At 39.4% G+C, this 14,907-nt stretch overlaps 1 protein-coding gene across 1 annotated transcript in view; it reads left to right on the top strand.

Annotated features, from left to right (window-relative positions):
• PI15 (peptidase inhibitor 15) overlaps positions 1-14,674 on the top strand; it is a 45,135-nt gene extending 30,461 nt beyond the window's left edge. The window contains exon 6 of the mRNA XM_006131549.4: positions 8,532-14,674. Coding sequence (XP_006131611.1) covers positions 8,532-8,667 — 136 coding nt within the window. The 3' untranslated portion in view covers positions 8,668-14,674. The remainder of the gene's footprint in view (positions 1-8,531) is intronic.
• The last annotated feature ends 233 nt before the right edge of the window (positions 14,675-14,907 follow it).

Here is a 14,907-nt window from a genome sequence, read left to right as displayed (position 1 = left end):
AAGAGTACTACAGAAAGGGATCCAGTGGTCATAGTGGACCACAAGCTAAATATGAGTCAGCAGTGTGAAACTGTTGCAAAAAAAGCAAACATGATTCTGGGATGCATTAACAGGTGTGTTGTGAGCAAGACACGAGAAGTCATTCTTCTGCTCTACTCCGCACTGATTAGGCCTCAGTTGGAGTATTGTGTCCAGTTCTGGGCATCACATTTTGAGAAAGATGTGAAGAAACTGGAGAAGGTGCAGAGAAGAGCAACAAGAATGATGAAAGGTCTAGAGAACATGACCTATGAAGGAAGACTGAAAGACTTGGGCTTGTTTAGTTTAGAAAGGAGAGGACTGAGAGAGGACACCAAAAGGGTGTTACAAGGAGGAGGGAGAAAAATTGTTCTCCTTGGTAGATAGGACAGGACAAGAATCTGGCTTAAGTTGCAGCAAGGGAGATTTAGATTGGACATTAGGAAAAACTTTCCAACTGTCAGAGTGGGTAAGTACTGGAATAATTGCCTACGGGGGTTCTGGAATCTCCATCACTGGAGATATTTATGAGCAGGTTGGATCGACATATATCAGGGATGATGTAAATGGTGCTTGGTCCTGCCATGGGGGCAGGGGGGCTGGACTTGATGATCTCTTGAGATCTCTTGATGATCTCTCCAGTTTTAGTATTCTATGATTCTATGATTAGTGTAATGCTCATCCTTTGTATTACTCTATTTCTCACACCTTTTTCTCCTCATTCCCTGGTTCTGTTACATATAATTTAGGACCCAGTTCTGCAGTCCATACTTATGCTGATTTTCACTTACTTGCATTAATTGGCCAACTGCAGCCTGGGGGCTTAAACTGTAAGTACCTCTGTTAACCCAAAACAGTTAGATCTGTGATTTTACTGATCAGATGATGGGCTGTCTGCAGTATCTTACCCCCTTCGCATCTATCATCAGTGCTTTGTATGGTTGAGACACAGGCAGGTTAGATAAAACAACAAGCTCTATAATAGATATCAGAAATAAACAAACTAGGACTCCCTGCAATGTAACAATAAAGGCTCTGATGTTAGTACAGATGTAGCCATAGCACAGAGCTCATAGCACAATAGGGAAGGACTATACCGTGCCCTGTAGACACTGGGATGACACAGGGGACACAAGAATGCCAGGAACTGGATTCCAGGAACCTCTGGAACAGGTAAGTGGACTTCCCTCGATCTTCTGTCTTCTTCCGCTCTTGATACACCATCCTGTGTGTGGTATGCAGACACTCCCTATCTGGCTTTGCACGTAGGTGTAAGGTAAAGGGTCCCTTCTAGATGTTATCTTTTCTGGCTTTAGCTCTCAGCAAGGCTGGCTCACTGTGGGAGATCTCTGTGCTCTACTGGGATGATGTGCTTGCACAGCATCCAGAGACACAGAGCGCTGTCAGAGTGACAGACACTCCTCTATATGCTTTCCCGTTGCTGGGCAGATTTACTGTCACATGGCACTCCGTGTTCCTACCTTTTCCTCTGTTTTGGCACCAAACTGGAAAAAGGGCTCCAAAAGCCTGGAGAAGAAGGGGCACCAAAATGGTTGTCCTTTTGACAATTCAAGGTGGAGATTCAACCAAAATGGCAATCGTATACATCAAACATGTGTTTAACCCCTTTCTTTCCAATACCTCAGGTCTTTTTTTTTTTTTCAGTAAGGGGCTTTGCATGCCCATGCTGGTGTATAAAAATACAAATAATAATGAATTGTACAAATTTGAAAAACTTTAAATTTTCCACATTTTGCACGGATCCACATCTAGCAAAGAATATGGCACTGAATGAGTTTGAATAGTTTCATTGTCCCTGCTGCCATATGCACAAGAAGAAAATGTTTAACAGTTTCTTTAAAGATTTGCAATCTCCAAACATGTAGGTTTTGGTGGTGAAAGCTCCATAGAAGAAACCCATTCTATTTTGGGAGTTAAGAAGGCAGGTCCTTTATATTAACAATTTAATTTAATGAAGAAAGCAGCAGCAAAGGAACTAAAGGGGGATCAGTAAAACCAGATCTGACTGCTACCTCCATACTTCAGGGATATTTGTAGTGGAATCCCATCATCTTCCAAATATCACAACTTGAGCCTGTCTTTTATAGCAACCCATGCATTATAACATATGCATGTATGCAAAAATTACAAAACAAAGTAATTATGAAAGCATGAGAGTGCATCTTTCAATTCATTCAGTTTTCGCAAATGAAAGATGTCACAGAAGAAGAACTGTTGTGAACTGTTAATTAATTTGATTCATTATTTGATGCAGTATTATCACCGTAATAATGATATGTGACATTTAGTTTCTTCTGTTCTGAAAATCATGACTTACTTTGCAATCTGTAGATGGAATCCTAAAATGCCAATGCAATTTTCACTAGGCCCTTATTCTAGCAAGAGTATTAGCTCATTGCCACTAAATATGGATGTTAAAACTTAGAAGGATTCATAAAAATGGTCAGACATTTGCATGGATAATGAGAATATCCGAGACTGAGATCATCAATGGTTACACTAAATGAGATATGAGCTAGCATTCTTTAGAGCATAAGTCAGACACTCAGGGTACATCTAAACTACATGGCTCCATCGACGGACCCACGTAGATTTGTTTGTTTGGCAAAGGGAAATGAAGCCGCTATTTAAATATTCGCGGCTTCATTTAAATTTACATGGCTGCCGCGCTGAGCCGACAAACAGCTGATCAGCTGTTTGTCAGCTTAGTGTGCTAGTCTGGATGCTCCCCTGTCAACATGAAAGCCTTTTTTCGACATCCCCGGTAAACCTCATCCTACGGGGATAACGGGGATGTAGATAAAACGCTTTCAGGTCTGCGCGGAGTGTCCAGACTAGTGTGCTGAGCCGACAAACAGCTGATCAGCTGTTTGTCAGCTCAGCGCGGTAGCCATGTAAATTTAAATGAAGCCGCGATTATTTAAATCGCGGCTTCATTTCCCTTTGCCAATCTGTCTACTCTACATGGCTCCATCGATGAAGCCATGTAGTCTAGAACACCCTCACTGACTAGAACTAGGAAGAAACTTCCCCTATGGGCAGGTTATCCCATAACTTAAAGGATTTTTTGTATCTTCCTCTGACATATTTTGGGTGAACATCTAGCTCCAGTGAAGTCAGTGGAGCCAGTATTTTCATCCCTAATATTTGGCCCTGCCAGATAAAAGATTCAGTATTACAGAGACTGCAGTTCTGGTTTGGCATGACAATTCATATGACCCTGTTTAGATGTCAGTGACGATTTGCCTAGAAAAAATGAATGAAAATTAGTAAGGACTTCAAGGTTCAGTACCTGTGTATCCACATACAGGTGTCACTTCATTAATCACTTAAGACTTTCACCCCTCTCGCACAACATACCACAACACTATTCAACAGTTGAGGGCAGGAAGTACAAAAACATTGTAACCATTTTAAACCAGAGGGGTTTTAGAGGTGCCAGATAACATTATCTAAATAGGAATTTACCCAGGACATCAGTGCCCTACCTCCTGTTAGCTGATATATACCCCATTTTAAACAGATTGAAAAAATATTCCAGGAAGCCCACATCATCTATTTAAGATTCTGATTTCAGAAACAGTGTAACAAGTTTTGTTTAAAATGTATGTATGATTTAGACTCAATTAACAGACACTTAATTTACAGCTCTATTACTCATTCTTGGTACAGAGAATGAAGCCAACATTCAACTTGTGGCACTCCCTCTAGACTACAGTGTCTGCTATCAAGACAACATATTTCCCTCCTTGTGAAGTCTGCTGTGCCCATTTGGAACAGCAGTAAGAATGAGTAAAGTATATGAGAGACTCCTGCTTTCTTCCAACACACAACCCAAAATTAGGCTTTTTGATCCAGCTTTTTTGGCTGGGAAAGGAGAATGAGAAAATACTTCACAAATAACTGCATTACTCTCTGCTGTAGCCCACCACACATAAATTAGAAGGTTCTTTTCTTAATGAAATGTAACATTTAAGAAGAAAACTAATTTTAGCTTTCTCCAGTGACTAGCCTATAATCCTGGAGTGATGGATCAGGCTCTAAAAGTTTAGAGCTTTGTAGAAACTGCAACCCATAACCTCTAACCAAATCCCTGGGTCCTCATAAAATCCCAATAGACCCCAAGTCCTTCCTCCTCACTTCTTCCTACTAAATCCCAATAGATTCCTGATTACCTTTCAGTAAAACTTTCCAACCATCTCACAGTTCCTGCACTTTTTCTATAATGCTATTGTGACTAGACATTCATCTTCCCAGTGCCTTTGAGCAAACCATCCTGAATTCACATTCAGTACCCACCAAAAAGAATCTTAGATCAGCTAAACCACTGTAACAAGAGACTCAAGAGAACTTGAAAATGAACATTGCACATGACATAACCAATCAATGAAAGGTTTGAAAAATTTACAACAATGCCGTTTTTTGAACAAGAGCCTCTGGTTGCAAAGTTACAAATGACAAAAGTCATTTCTAAAGTAAATCACAAAGAAAAAACAGTTTCTTGCCATTTTAACCAGAAAGGACACTCTCTCAATGACTTAACCACCTGCATTCTGCTACAAAGACCTTTTACATCTGCACTTGAAAGGGAATCCTCTGAACTGTCATTCATGTTAAAATTCAACACTCTCCAAGAAGGAATGAACAAAGACTCAAACTATCTTACCCATAGTCCCATGGATAAAGGGGAAGACTTAATGGAGACAACACCAATAATGAACATTAGGATTACAAGGGAAAATAGGAATGGCAAGGACTTGCAGCCAGAGGAAGCTAGAGATAGACCAGAGAATTTCACTGTCACTAGTAAAAGGCAGGTCTATGTGATTGGGGACTCCTTATTGAGAAGAATAGATAGGCCTGTAACCAGAGCTGATCCAGAGAATAGAAGGGTGTGCTGTCTGCCAGGTGCTAAGATACGAGATGTGGAACTGAGGTTGAAGAGAATTATTAAGGGAGCAGGAAGGAATCCATTGATCATCCTTCATGTAGGAACAAATGATACGGCTAGATTCTCGCTGGAACGAATTAAGGGAGACTATGCTAGGCTGGGGAGGATGCTCAAGGAAATTGAGGCTCAGGTGATCTTTAGTGGAATTCTGCCTGTTCCTAGAGAAGGGCAACAAAGATATGACAGGATTATGATGATCAATAGATGGCTTAGGCAGTGGTGCTATAAGGAGGGCTTTGGGATGTATGGTCACTGGGAGGCATTTATGGACAGAGGACTGTTCTCTAGAGATGGACTTCACCTAAGTAGGGAGGGAAATAGACTTCTAGGATGGAGGCTGGCTCAACTTATTAAGAGAGCTTTAAACTAGGAATTTGGAGGAGATGGTTGGGAGATGCCAAGGTAATCTCTACGCCAGATTTTAACCCTGAGAGGGAGGAAAACGAAGTAAGAAAGGATATAGCTGGGGGTAGGAGAATGAACATGAGGAAGGGTGGGGTGGATACTAGTCTAATAGGTCATATTGGAGGTATAACGTCTGTGCCAAATTGGGTAAAGAATGTGAATGAGGCCAAACAGCAAAAATTAAGATGTTTGTACACCAATGCGAGGAGCCTAGGTAACAAAAAGGAGGAACTAGAGCTATTGGTCCAGGAAGTGAAACCAGATATTATAGGAATAACAGAAACATGGTGGAATACTAGGCATGACTGGAGTACAGGTATTGAAGGGTATGTGCTGTTTAGGAAAGACAGAAATAAGGGTAAAGGTGGTGGAGTCGCATTGTATATCAAAGATGAGGTAGATTGTAAAGAAATAAAAAGTGATGGAATGGAGAAGACAGAGTCTGTTTGGGCAAAAATCACATTGGGGAAGAAAACTATCAGATCCAACCCTGGGATAGTGCTTGGGGTGTGTTATAGACCACCTGGATCCAATTTGAATATGGATAGAGACCTCTTTAATGTTTTTAATGAAGTAAATACTCATGGAAACTGTGTAATCATGGGAGATTTCAACTTTCCAGATACAGACTGGAGAACAAGTGCTAGTAATAGTAAAAGGGCTCAGATTTTCCTAGATGTGATAGCTGATGAATTCCTTCATCAAGTAGTTGCTGACCCAACAAGGGGGGATGCTATTTTAGATTTGGTTTTGGTGAATAGCGAAGACCTCATAGATTAAATGGTTGCAGGAGACAACCTTGGCTCGAGTGATCATGAGCTAATTCAGTTTAAATTAAATGGAAGGATAAACAAAAATAAATCTGAGACTAGGGTTTTTGATTTCAAAAGGGCTAACTTTAGTAAATTAAGGAAATTCGTTAGGGAAGTTGATTGGACTAAAGAAATTATGGATCTTAAAGTGGAGGAGGCCTGGAATTATTTTAAGTTAAAGTTGCAGAAGCTGTCAGAAATCTGTATCCCTAGAAAAGGGAAAAAATGTATAGGCAGGTGTGTTAGACCAAGCTGGATGAGCAAGCATCTCAGAGAGGTGATTAAGAAAAATCAGAAAGCATATGAGGAGTGGAAAATGGGAGGGATCAGTAAAGAAAGCTACCTTATTGAGGTTAGAGCATGTAGGGATAAAGTGAGAAAGGCTAAAAGTCAGGTAGAGTTGGACCTTGCAAAGGGAATTAAAACCAATAGTAAAAGGTTTTATAGCCATATAAATAGGAAAAAAACAAAAAAAGAAGTAGGACCACTAATTACTAAGGATGGAGTGGAGGTTAAGGATAATCTAGGAATGGCCCAATATTTGAACAAATACTTTGCTTCAGTCTTTAATGAGGCTAATGAAGAGCTTAGGGATAATGGTAAGTTAACAAATGGGACTGAGGATAAGGAGGTAGATATTACCATATCTGAGGTGAAAGCCAAACTTGAACAGCTTAATGGGAGTAAATCGGGGGGCCCAGATGGTCTTCATCCAAGAATATTAAAGGAACTGGCACATGAACTTGCAAGTGCATTAGCAAACATTTTTAATAAATCTCTAAACTCAGGGTTGTACCATTTGACTGGAGAATTGCTAATATAGTTCCGATTTTTAAGAAAGGGAAATAAAGCGACCCGGGTAACTATAGGCCTGTTAGTTTGACATCTGTAGTATGTAAGATCCTGGAAAAAATGTTGAAGGAGAAAGTAGTTAGAGACATTGAGGCTAATGGCAATTGGGACAAATTACAACATGGTTTTACAAAAGGTAGATCATGCCAAACCAACCTGATCTCCTTTTTTGAGAAAGTAACAGATTTTTTAGATAAAGGAAATGCAGTGGATCTAATCTAGGAGACTCAAGGAGCTTGGCTTGTTTACTTTAACCAAAAGAAGGCTGAGGGGGGACATGACTGCACTTTTAAAATATATTAGAGGGAAAAATACCAGGGAGGGAGAGGAATTATTTAAGTTTAATACCAATGTGGACACAAGAACAAATGGATATAAGCTGGCTAGTAGGAAGTTTAGACTTGAGATTAGACGAAGGTTTCTAACCATTAGAGGAGTGAAGTTCTGGAACGGCCTTCCAAGGGAAGTAGTGGGGGCAAAAGATCTATCTGGTTTCAAGATTAAACTAGATGGGTTTATGAAGGGGATGGTTTGATGAGATAACAGGATCTTGGTAACTAATTGACCATTCATTATCAGTGGGAAATAGGTCAATGGAGGGATGATAGGAGTTACTATAGAGAACTTTCTGAGTGTCTGGCTGATGAGTCTTGCCCACATGCTCAGGGTTTAGTTGATCACCATATTTGGGGTCGGGAAGGAATTTTCCTCCAGGGTAGATTGGCAGACGCCCTGGAGGTTTTTCACCTTCCTCTGTAGCATGGGGTACAGATCACAGCTAGAGGATTCTCTGCATCTTGGGGTCTTCGAAGTATTTGAAGGCTTCAATAACTGAGATATAGATGAGAGGATTATTCTAGGAGGGGTGGGTGAGATTTTGTGGCCTGCACTGTGCAGGGGGTCAGACTAGATGATCATAATGGTCCCTTCTGACCTTAAAGTCTATGAGTCTATGAGTCTACCCATTACCAAAATAGCTTCCCCAATTATCACCTCTAATACCATTAGCTCACAGACATCCCACTCTCCACACCTCTAATATCATCAATTCACAGACACTTACCTTCCTTCCTTCCTCCCCCCCCCCCGCATCCCCCTCCTGTTCTGAAATGTGATTTGTCCTTTTCATATGTGTTCATTTTTTTTAATTGTATCCTTTTGTATATATGGTTGTGACTATTTTCTTCCACTATTTGATCTGAGGAAGTGGGTCTGGCCCACGAAAGCTCATCATGTAATAAACCATCTTGTTAGTCTTTAAAGTGCTACATTGTCCTGCATTTTGCTTCAGCTACCCCAGACTAACACGGCTACATTTCTATCACATTTCTAAAGTAGTGTGTGTCTCTAATGCTGTATGAAATTACTTAATAAATACATGATGTGCAATATATCATCCAAACTTACTTTGTTCTGATTAAGGAATATTTTTTCTTAAGTTACTACAAATATATGTTATTTTCTATTTTCAGGGGCAACTGGATTGGAGAAGCGCCATATAAAGTAGGAGTCCCATGTTCTGCTTGCCCTCCTAGTTATGGAGGAGCTTGTACTGACAATCTTTGTTTTCCAGGAATAACATCAAACTACTTATATTGGTTTAAATAAGTTAACATAAGTTTACATTATTTTTAAATAATTTGTCTGAGTAACAAAAGCTTGTATATTGAATTTTGCACATATTTTATATATATTTATATAGTAATAATACCCTTGTTTTCTTTGTATATGCTTTTGAACAATTAGCTGTCAGAGTACAGTCTAGGTTCATTTTTAACTCTTTGGAATGTATAACTACAATTCTCTATTTCAGGCCATGATCATGTAGAGAAGGATAATCTTACATCATCTAAAGAAAGTGTAATTTCCCAAAGAATATGTTCTATTTGTTATTAAAAGCAAATTTAAAAGGTCACTGTCAACTTACATCTAAAATGTGATCTTTCCCTTTGAGACTGGGTACATTGCCTTCTTCTTATATACCCCACATTGCCCTCACCTTGCAAACAATTACTCCCATTTCCATTTATGCTTACTCCTGCATGGTTAATCGGACTCTCTGAGCAAGTGTAAACACATTTGTAGGAGGAACTCCAGCATTCAGCATTATGTTAGCTTCCCTCTGCACAACAGTGACTAACTTAAGGTATTTCAAGAGTTCAACACACAGATGATGCTATCACCAATGATGCCTATGTGGAGGAACACAAGTAAAGAATAGGGAGCCACGCTGGCCTTTGTACCACTAAGAAATATGATGGAGCTGAAAGTGTCCACCATTCTGACTAAAACTTTGTCTAAACTAGAAAGTCGTATCACTTCAACTATACTGCATGGTTAACATTGCATAGCCTGTTAGTGTTGATGCAATTATACCAGTATAAAGGCACTTTATGCAGGTATAGCTAATCCTCTGCACAATAGGATCAGGCTATTTCCTGAAAAGTGTTTTAATAACTCAGTGAAGAAAAATATATTTATTCTCCTCCTAAATAGCAAACTTATTGTGGGAGCTAAGTAGAACATTTATGGATAAAGGGACTACAGCTCAAACTAGAACACTGTTTATATGTATAATAGCTTGTCCTTAATGGTATGCATAACAGACAGGAGTCCAAATTCTTGCCCTCAGATTCATGTAAGCAACAATAATTAAAGTGGCATTAAAGCAACATTCATTAAAGAGTTGTACCTTCATGTTGCTGGACAGGGAATACAAGTGATCTCCCACATTTCCACTCTGAGTGCACGTCTACACAGCAGTGTTATTTTGGAATAGCTGACATTATCATGAAATAACATCGTCTGTGTATACACTACAAGCAGTTATTTCGACAATGTCAAAATATTGGTGAGCTGGAGGATTTCTTACTCCGACTCCTGTAACTCTCATTTTACGAGGAGTAAGTTGGAGGAAGAGTGCTCTTTCTTGGTCTTCCTGCTCTGTAGACTGCACCAAAAGCCACAATGAGCTATTTTTACTTACTCTACGCAGTTCACATAGCTCAAGTTGCATATTTGGCTTTAGCCCTGCTGTGTAGACATACCCTCATTGACATAAATATGTTGGGCAGGAGTGGCAAGGCTGCCCCCTGCAGTTCCCTTGTGCTCTCTCTCCAGGCAATCCAGCCCCAGCCAGTTCCCTTCTACTCTATTTGGGCTCCTGGCATCAATTATCACTGAAGCCACTCCCCTCCCACCCCCCCTCCACCACAAGTATCAGGGTGGGGCTGCCCCAGGTTGCCCCTGCCCTTTTGCCTCAGATGGATGGTCCCTTCCCTTTTAGAGATGGGACCTTCCACCAGTACAGAGGGAGTCCCTGTTGTCCCTGGCACAGGTGAGTGCCAGCCAGCTGTCTCTACTCAAGCAGCAGCTTGGCGCTTGGGTGACTGTCATCACACCCTGATCCCTCTCATCCTGCAGTCACTGTTCCTGCTCCATGCTGGGCAAGAGACAGCCCCATCCCCCCATCCCCAGTGAGGCTCTGGTGAGAGGTAACAGCAGGAGAGGAGGGGCACATGTAATTGTAGTCCCCCCATGCCACCCACCACAGGGGAGGCAAGGGGATTCCTAGACCTAAGGGAGGCCCTAGGAATATGTTCAGTAACAGTGGTGCAAGCTTGTTGCTGCTAGGGGGTAAAAGGTTAGAGCTGCCAACTTTCTTGACTGGACAGAGCAGATGCCAATGTCACAAATGGCAACTGATCCATCCAGTGGAGAAAATTAGCAACTCCTTCTCTTGCCCCAGCCCTGGGGCAGCCTGGCTGCATCCCAAACTCCTCATCCCTGGCCACTCCCCACCCCAAAGTCCCTACCCACATCCAAACCGTATACCAAGACACAAACCTCCCCTTGTACCGCAACGTCCTCATCCCTGATCCCACCCCACAACTATAACTTCCACAGCCTAACTCCTTTGCCTGAGCACCTCCAACTCTTCCAAATCCCTCATGCCCAACCCCACCCCAGAACCCTCACATTTTTACATTTTTTTATAAATATGTATTGGCTTACAAGAGAAGTGTGGGGGCAGGCAGGACATGGACCCATTCTGAGCACCAACAAAAATTATATGAACCTGCTGCCCATGATTCGGGGAGTTTTGAAGTTCATGAGATTTGGAACAGCCAGATTCGGTAGAAAAATTAGAGTGGTATAGTATAGCTTCACCAGAATAAAAAATATGCATTTTATTTTAAAGAGAAGCTGTCATTTTGCCAAAGCTAATTAAGAAAGTCTACCACCAGTATACAGGATAACCTTGCTAAAATTACAAATATGGAAATAATTTACAGTGTTGTCACCCCCATTGCCAAAGGGCTCAATTATATGGATAAAATGAGAGCTGTAGTGTGTGGCAAATTGAATTTTTGCAATTCAGATATCCATGATTTGACAGTAATTCAGAGAACGTCATTTATTGTACTGAGCTCTTCAAGCATATCTGTGGGTGACATTCCTTTGTCTGATAAGACAATAATTAAAGATGTATATAATGCCACAAGGCATCAGAACTTAAAAACAAAACCACCTATGACGTTTCTATCACTTCTATTTCAGTAACAATTTAAAAGTTACAGATTTTCCTTTCTGCTTACAATGGGGTTGAGGTTCTGCAGTCCTCGTTCAATCAAATAGTCCAGCTTCGCTTCACTTCTTTGCAGAGGGAAAACACAAGCTTTGTGCTGCACTCAAGGCCCTATTTGAAAGGTTTAGGTTTAAGTGGTACATAGGCTATGTTAGATAACCCCGCTGGAGCTTTGAACAAGAACTACAGAGGCAAAATGCATTTTTGTTCCACATGACAAATGAGGGAACAGATAACATTTTACATGTTTTCATTTCCTTGTAATTGCAAAAATGTGTAAAAAAATAACAGGCAGAGACTATGTTAACAAAAGTTCTAATCTGCAAAGTTTAAGGATTAGAGTTTAATGTTTAATAACTATGCACTTTGTAACTTGCAACTTGTGCGTTGTGTGGTACACTTTCCAAACAGAACTAGAAATTGTACATTAATTTATAATTCTGTAATTCAACTGAAAGTATTATAACGGGTATATATATTATTGTATATGCTACTTTTTAACTTGGTAATAATAAGTTAATCATTTGGAATATTTTGTTTTCTGCAGATATAAATAATATGAATCTGTACTACTATCAGACAGGTTTGCAGATTTTTTCAGAACATACAGTAATGGTGCTACGGATAATTATATCTGTCATAATCACACTGTAGTTTACAGCAGCAGGAAATAATCTGGAGATAAGCTATTTCATAAGAGCAGCTTTTGAGAAAACCAGCAGCAAGCATTTAGTTCACCATATTTCATTTAACAGTGAAGGGGACAGCTAACAGAACATTTGACTAACCAAATGCAATTTATTCTTCAATTTTGTTTTACAAATTGCATCATCTATTTGAATCCCAATAAGTTCTCTCATCAGCTTTCCCTTTGGTTGGGTAATGACAATTACATCAAACGTCCATTGTGATGGCCCATGTCAGTGCCGTTTCATTGATTGCCTGATACAAAATGTTCTTTGAATAAAAATACCAGAAATGTGTTGAAGATCAAAGGTGTCATATAACATGTTCTCACAATTACATGGCTATGCTGAGAAAAGAAAATACCATGGGTATATTTCACCCATTTTATAGGTTTACAGCTCCACACTTTTTTCCAAGAGAGCAGAATAGCAGTGTGCTTTTATAACAGGAGACTGGCGATTGGAAAACAATTCCTTTGGATGCAGACTTGTTTTGTTTTACTTTAAGCATAAATCAGATATTCACAAAATTGTACAAGGAATAAAAGGGATAAAGAATAACAGTGATTTAAAATAAGAGTCACTTAGGAGAGTTATAGGAGTAACAACACGTCAATGCCATTAAGAACCCAGTGCAGCCCTTCCTGTTATAATAACTACCTGCAATATTTTGGACTCATTTGTTTTTTACTAGTAAAGGCTGCCTTTTTGGTGCTAAACTATATATTCAGGTGCTGGAGACATTTTTGCAGAAGATGTGTTTTATGTGTTGTACCATCAGAAATGCTCTAGTGCTTGTGAGCCATTTTCAGTGGAGAATCTGTGATGGAGATGGAGAATCTGTGGGTAGGCCAATGAGTCATTGGGCCAAATTCTGTTTTCAGAAGCATGCACATGGCTCCCATTGATTTCAATAAGAGACTTATATGCATAAAAAGGAAAAAATTAGACTATTCTAAACAACCCTTATCCTCATTATACTTAGCACTTCAGGATCTTTCTCATTATTAACAATAAGCGTCCTAGGTGAAGACTGGGAAGTGAATAAGGCCCCTATCAGTAATGATTTCAAATTGACTATGAACTTATTTTAATGATCCTAAATCTTCTCCCAGGGGAATAACCTACTTCAAAAACTCTAAGGTTCACTTAGCTTAAATGGCTCTGTAAAGCCATACATTCCCTTTCCTAGGAATCAGTTCAATTCCCACTGAATTCCAAGGGAAACGGATTGGGCCTCATTGAAGTCAATGGGAACTGATTTCAATAGCTCCAGAATCAGACACTTAGGTAAGGGAGAAAAGTAGATTTCAGTGGAGTTGCATGGATGTAACTGAGAATAGAATTAGACTCATAACTTCCAAAGCTTCTTTCTGCTCAGTCTTTAGTTATGGAGTTTGGCTCAAGATATGGTTATTGGCTAGCAAAAAGTAAATATTTCCTAGTTATATTGTTATGGATTGCAGTTCTTGATTCAGACAGATTAATGGAATAGGTTTAAACTTCTGGTTTAGGAGCCACCCACTTCAGAGCTCTCCTTTGAGAAGGCAGTACAGAGATAACAGGAATAAAAAAAAAAATAATTTAAAATTATTTTCTTGTCTTCTGCAAAATGAGAAAATCAAGGTGGAAAACGGGTTTCTCCATGTTTCACTCATAACAATATAGTGCACTCCTCTATGCTGTTCATATTCACCCAGATAAAATTCTTCCTATGAACTCACTAGAGTTTCAGGTATGTCATCACACAAGGCAGAAACTATTTAGATACAAAGTTGAAGTTAATACCTTCCCCAAAGGGACTTAGTGGCAATATGGGATCTCTCTAAAGAAGTAAATCTCTTTGTTTCATGCAGGGCCTTATTATTTCATTGAAGAGGTGCTTGAGTCCTGGGATTCATTTAATAAGTAAACTGATTTCACATAGACTATAATTACTAAATGCTTGTGTATGTACTTTTCTCTTCATTGTCTTCCATATCATACCATACCAGAATAGAAGGTTTTGGCATTCATACATTCAACATAAGATATGACTCTTGCTATCTAAAACCAACCCAAAAATGTTTTAAGTGTTTATACAATGACATTCCTTCCTTCCTTCCTTCCTTCAAAATGTTTGTCTGAAAAGATAGTTCATTTGACACAGGTATTGAAGTGAATTATTGAACTTATTTTTCTGTATTTCATGGTGGCATATATATGTTATAACTAAGATATAAATTAGTATTCCTGTTTCAATTCTTGATGTTATGAAAACATAAAGAAATATAGATTATTTTGAACCAGTGTGTAATGTCTGTGCATTTAAATAAAATAATTAAAATGATCTGTATTTACACCTAATGTTTTGAGGCACTTTTGTTTGTGCCTCTTGCTGTTTTGTTTTATTTGTCAAATGAAAACTCTCCATAGTATTTGGATAAAGAAATCCCATTGGAAAACAGGTTTTTAGTGCCCTACAGGTAATAACTGTAATTTAGTTTGAAAATGTTTTAGATATATACCTCCACTTCCTTCCTGAGCCCTAGAAGGCATTTTTAAAATCTCTTTTTGATTCGCAGGATGTGTCTA

The sequence above is a fragment of the Pelodiscus sinensis genome, chromosome 2 (genome assembly GCF_049634645.1).
Source record: "Pelodiscus sinensis isolate JC-2024 chromosome 2, ASM4963464v1, whole genome shotgun sequence".
In the NCBI taxonomy this organism is placed as follows: Eukaryota; Metazoa; Chordata; order Testudines; family Trionychidae; genus Pelodiscus; species Pelodiscus sinensis.
Note: the sequence above shows the minus strand (reverse complement) of the source record. Positions and strands in the feature narration are given on the sequence as shown.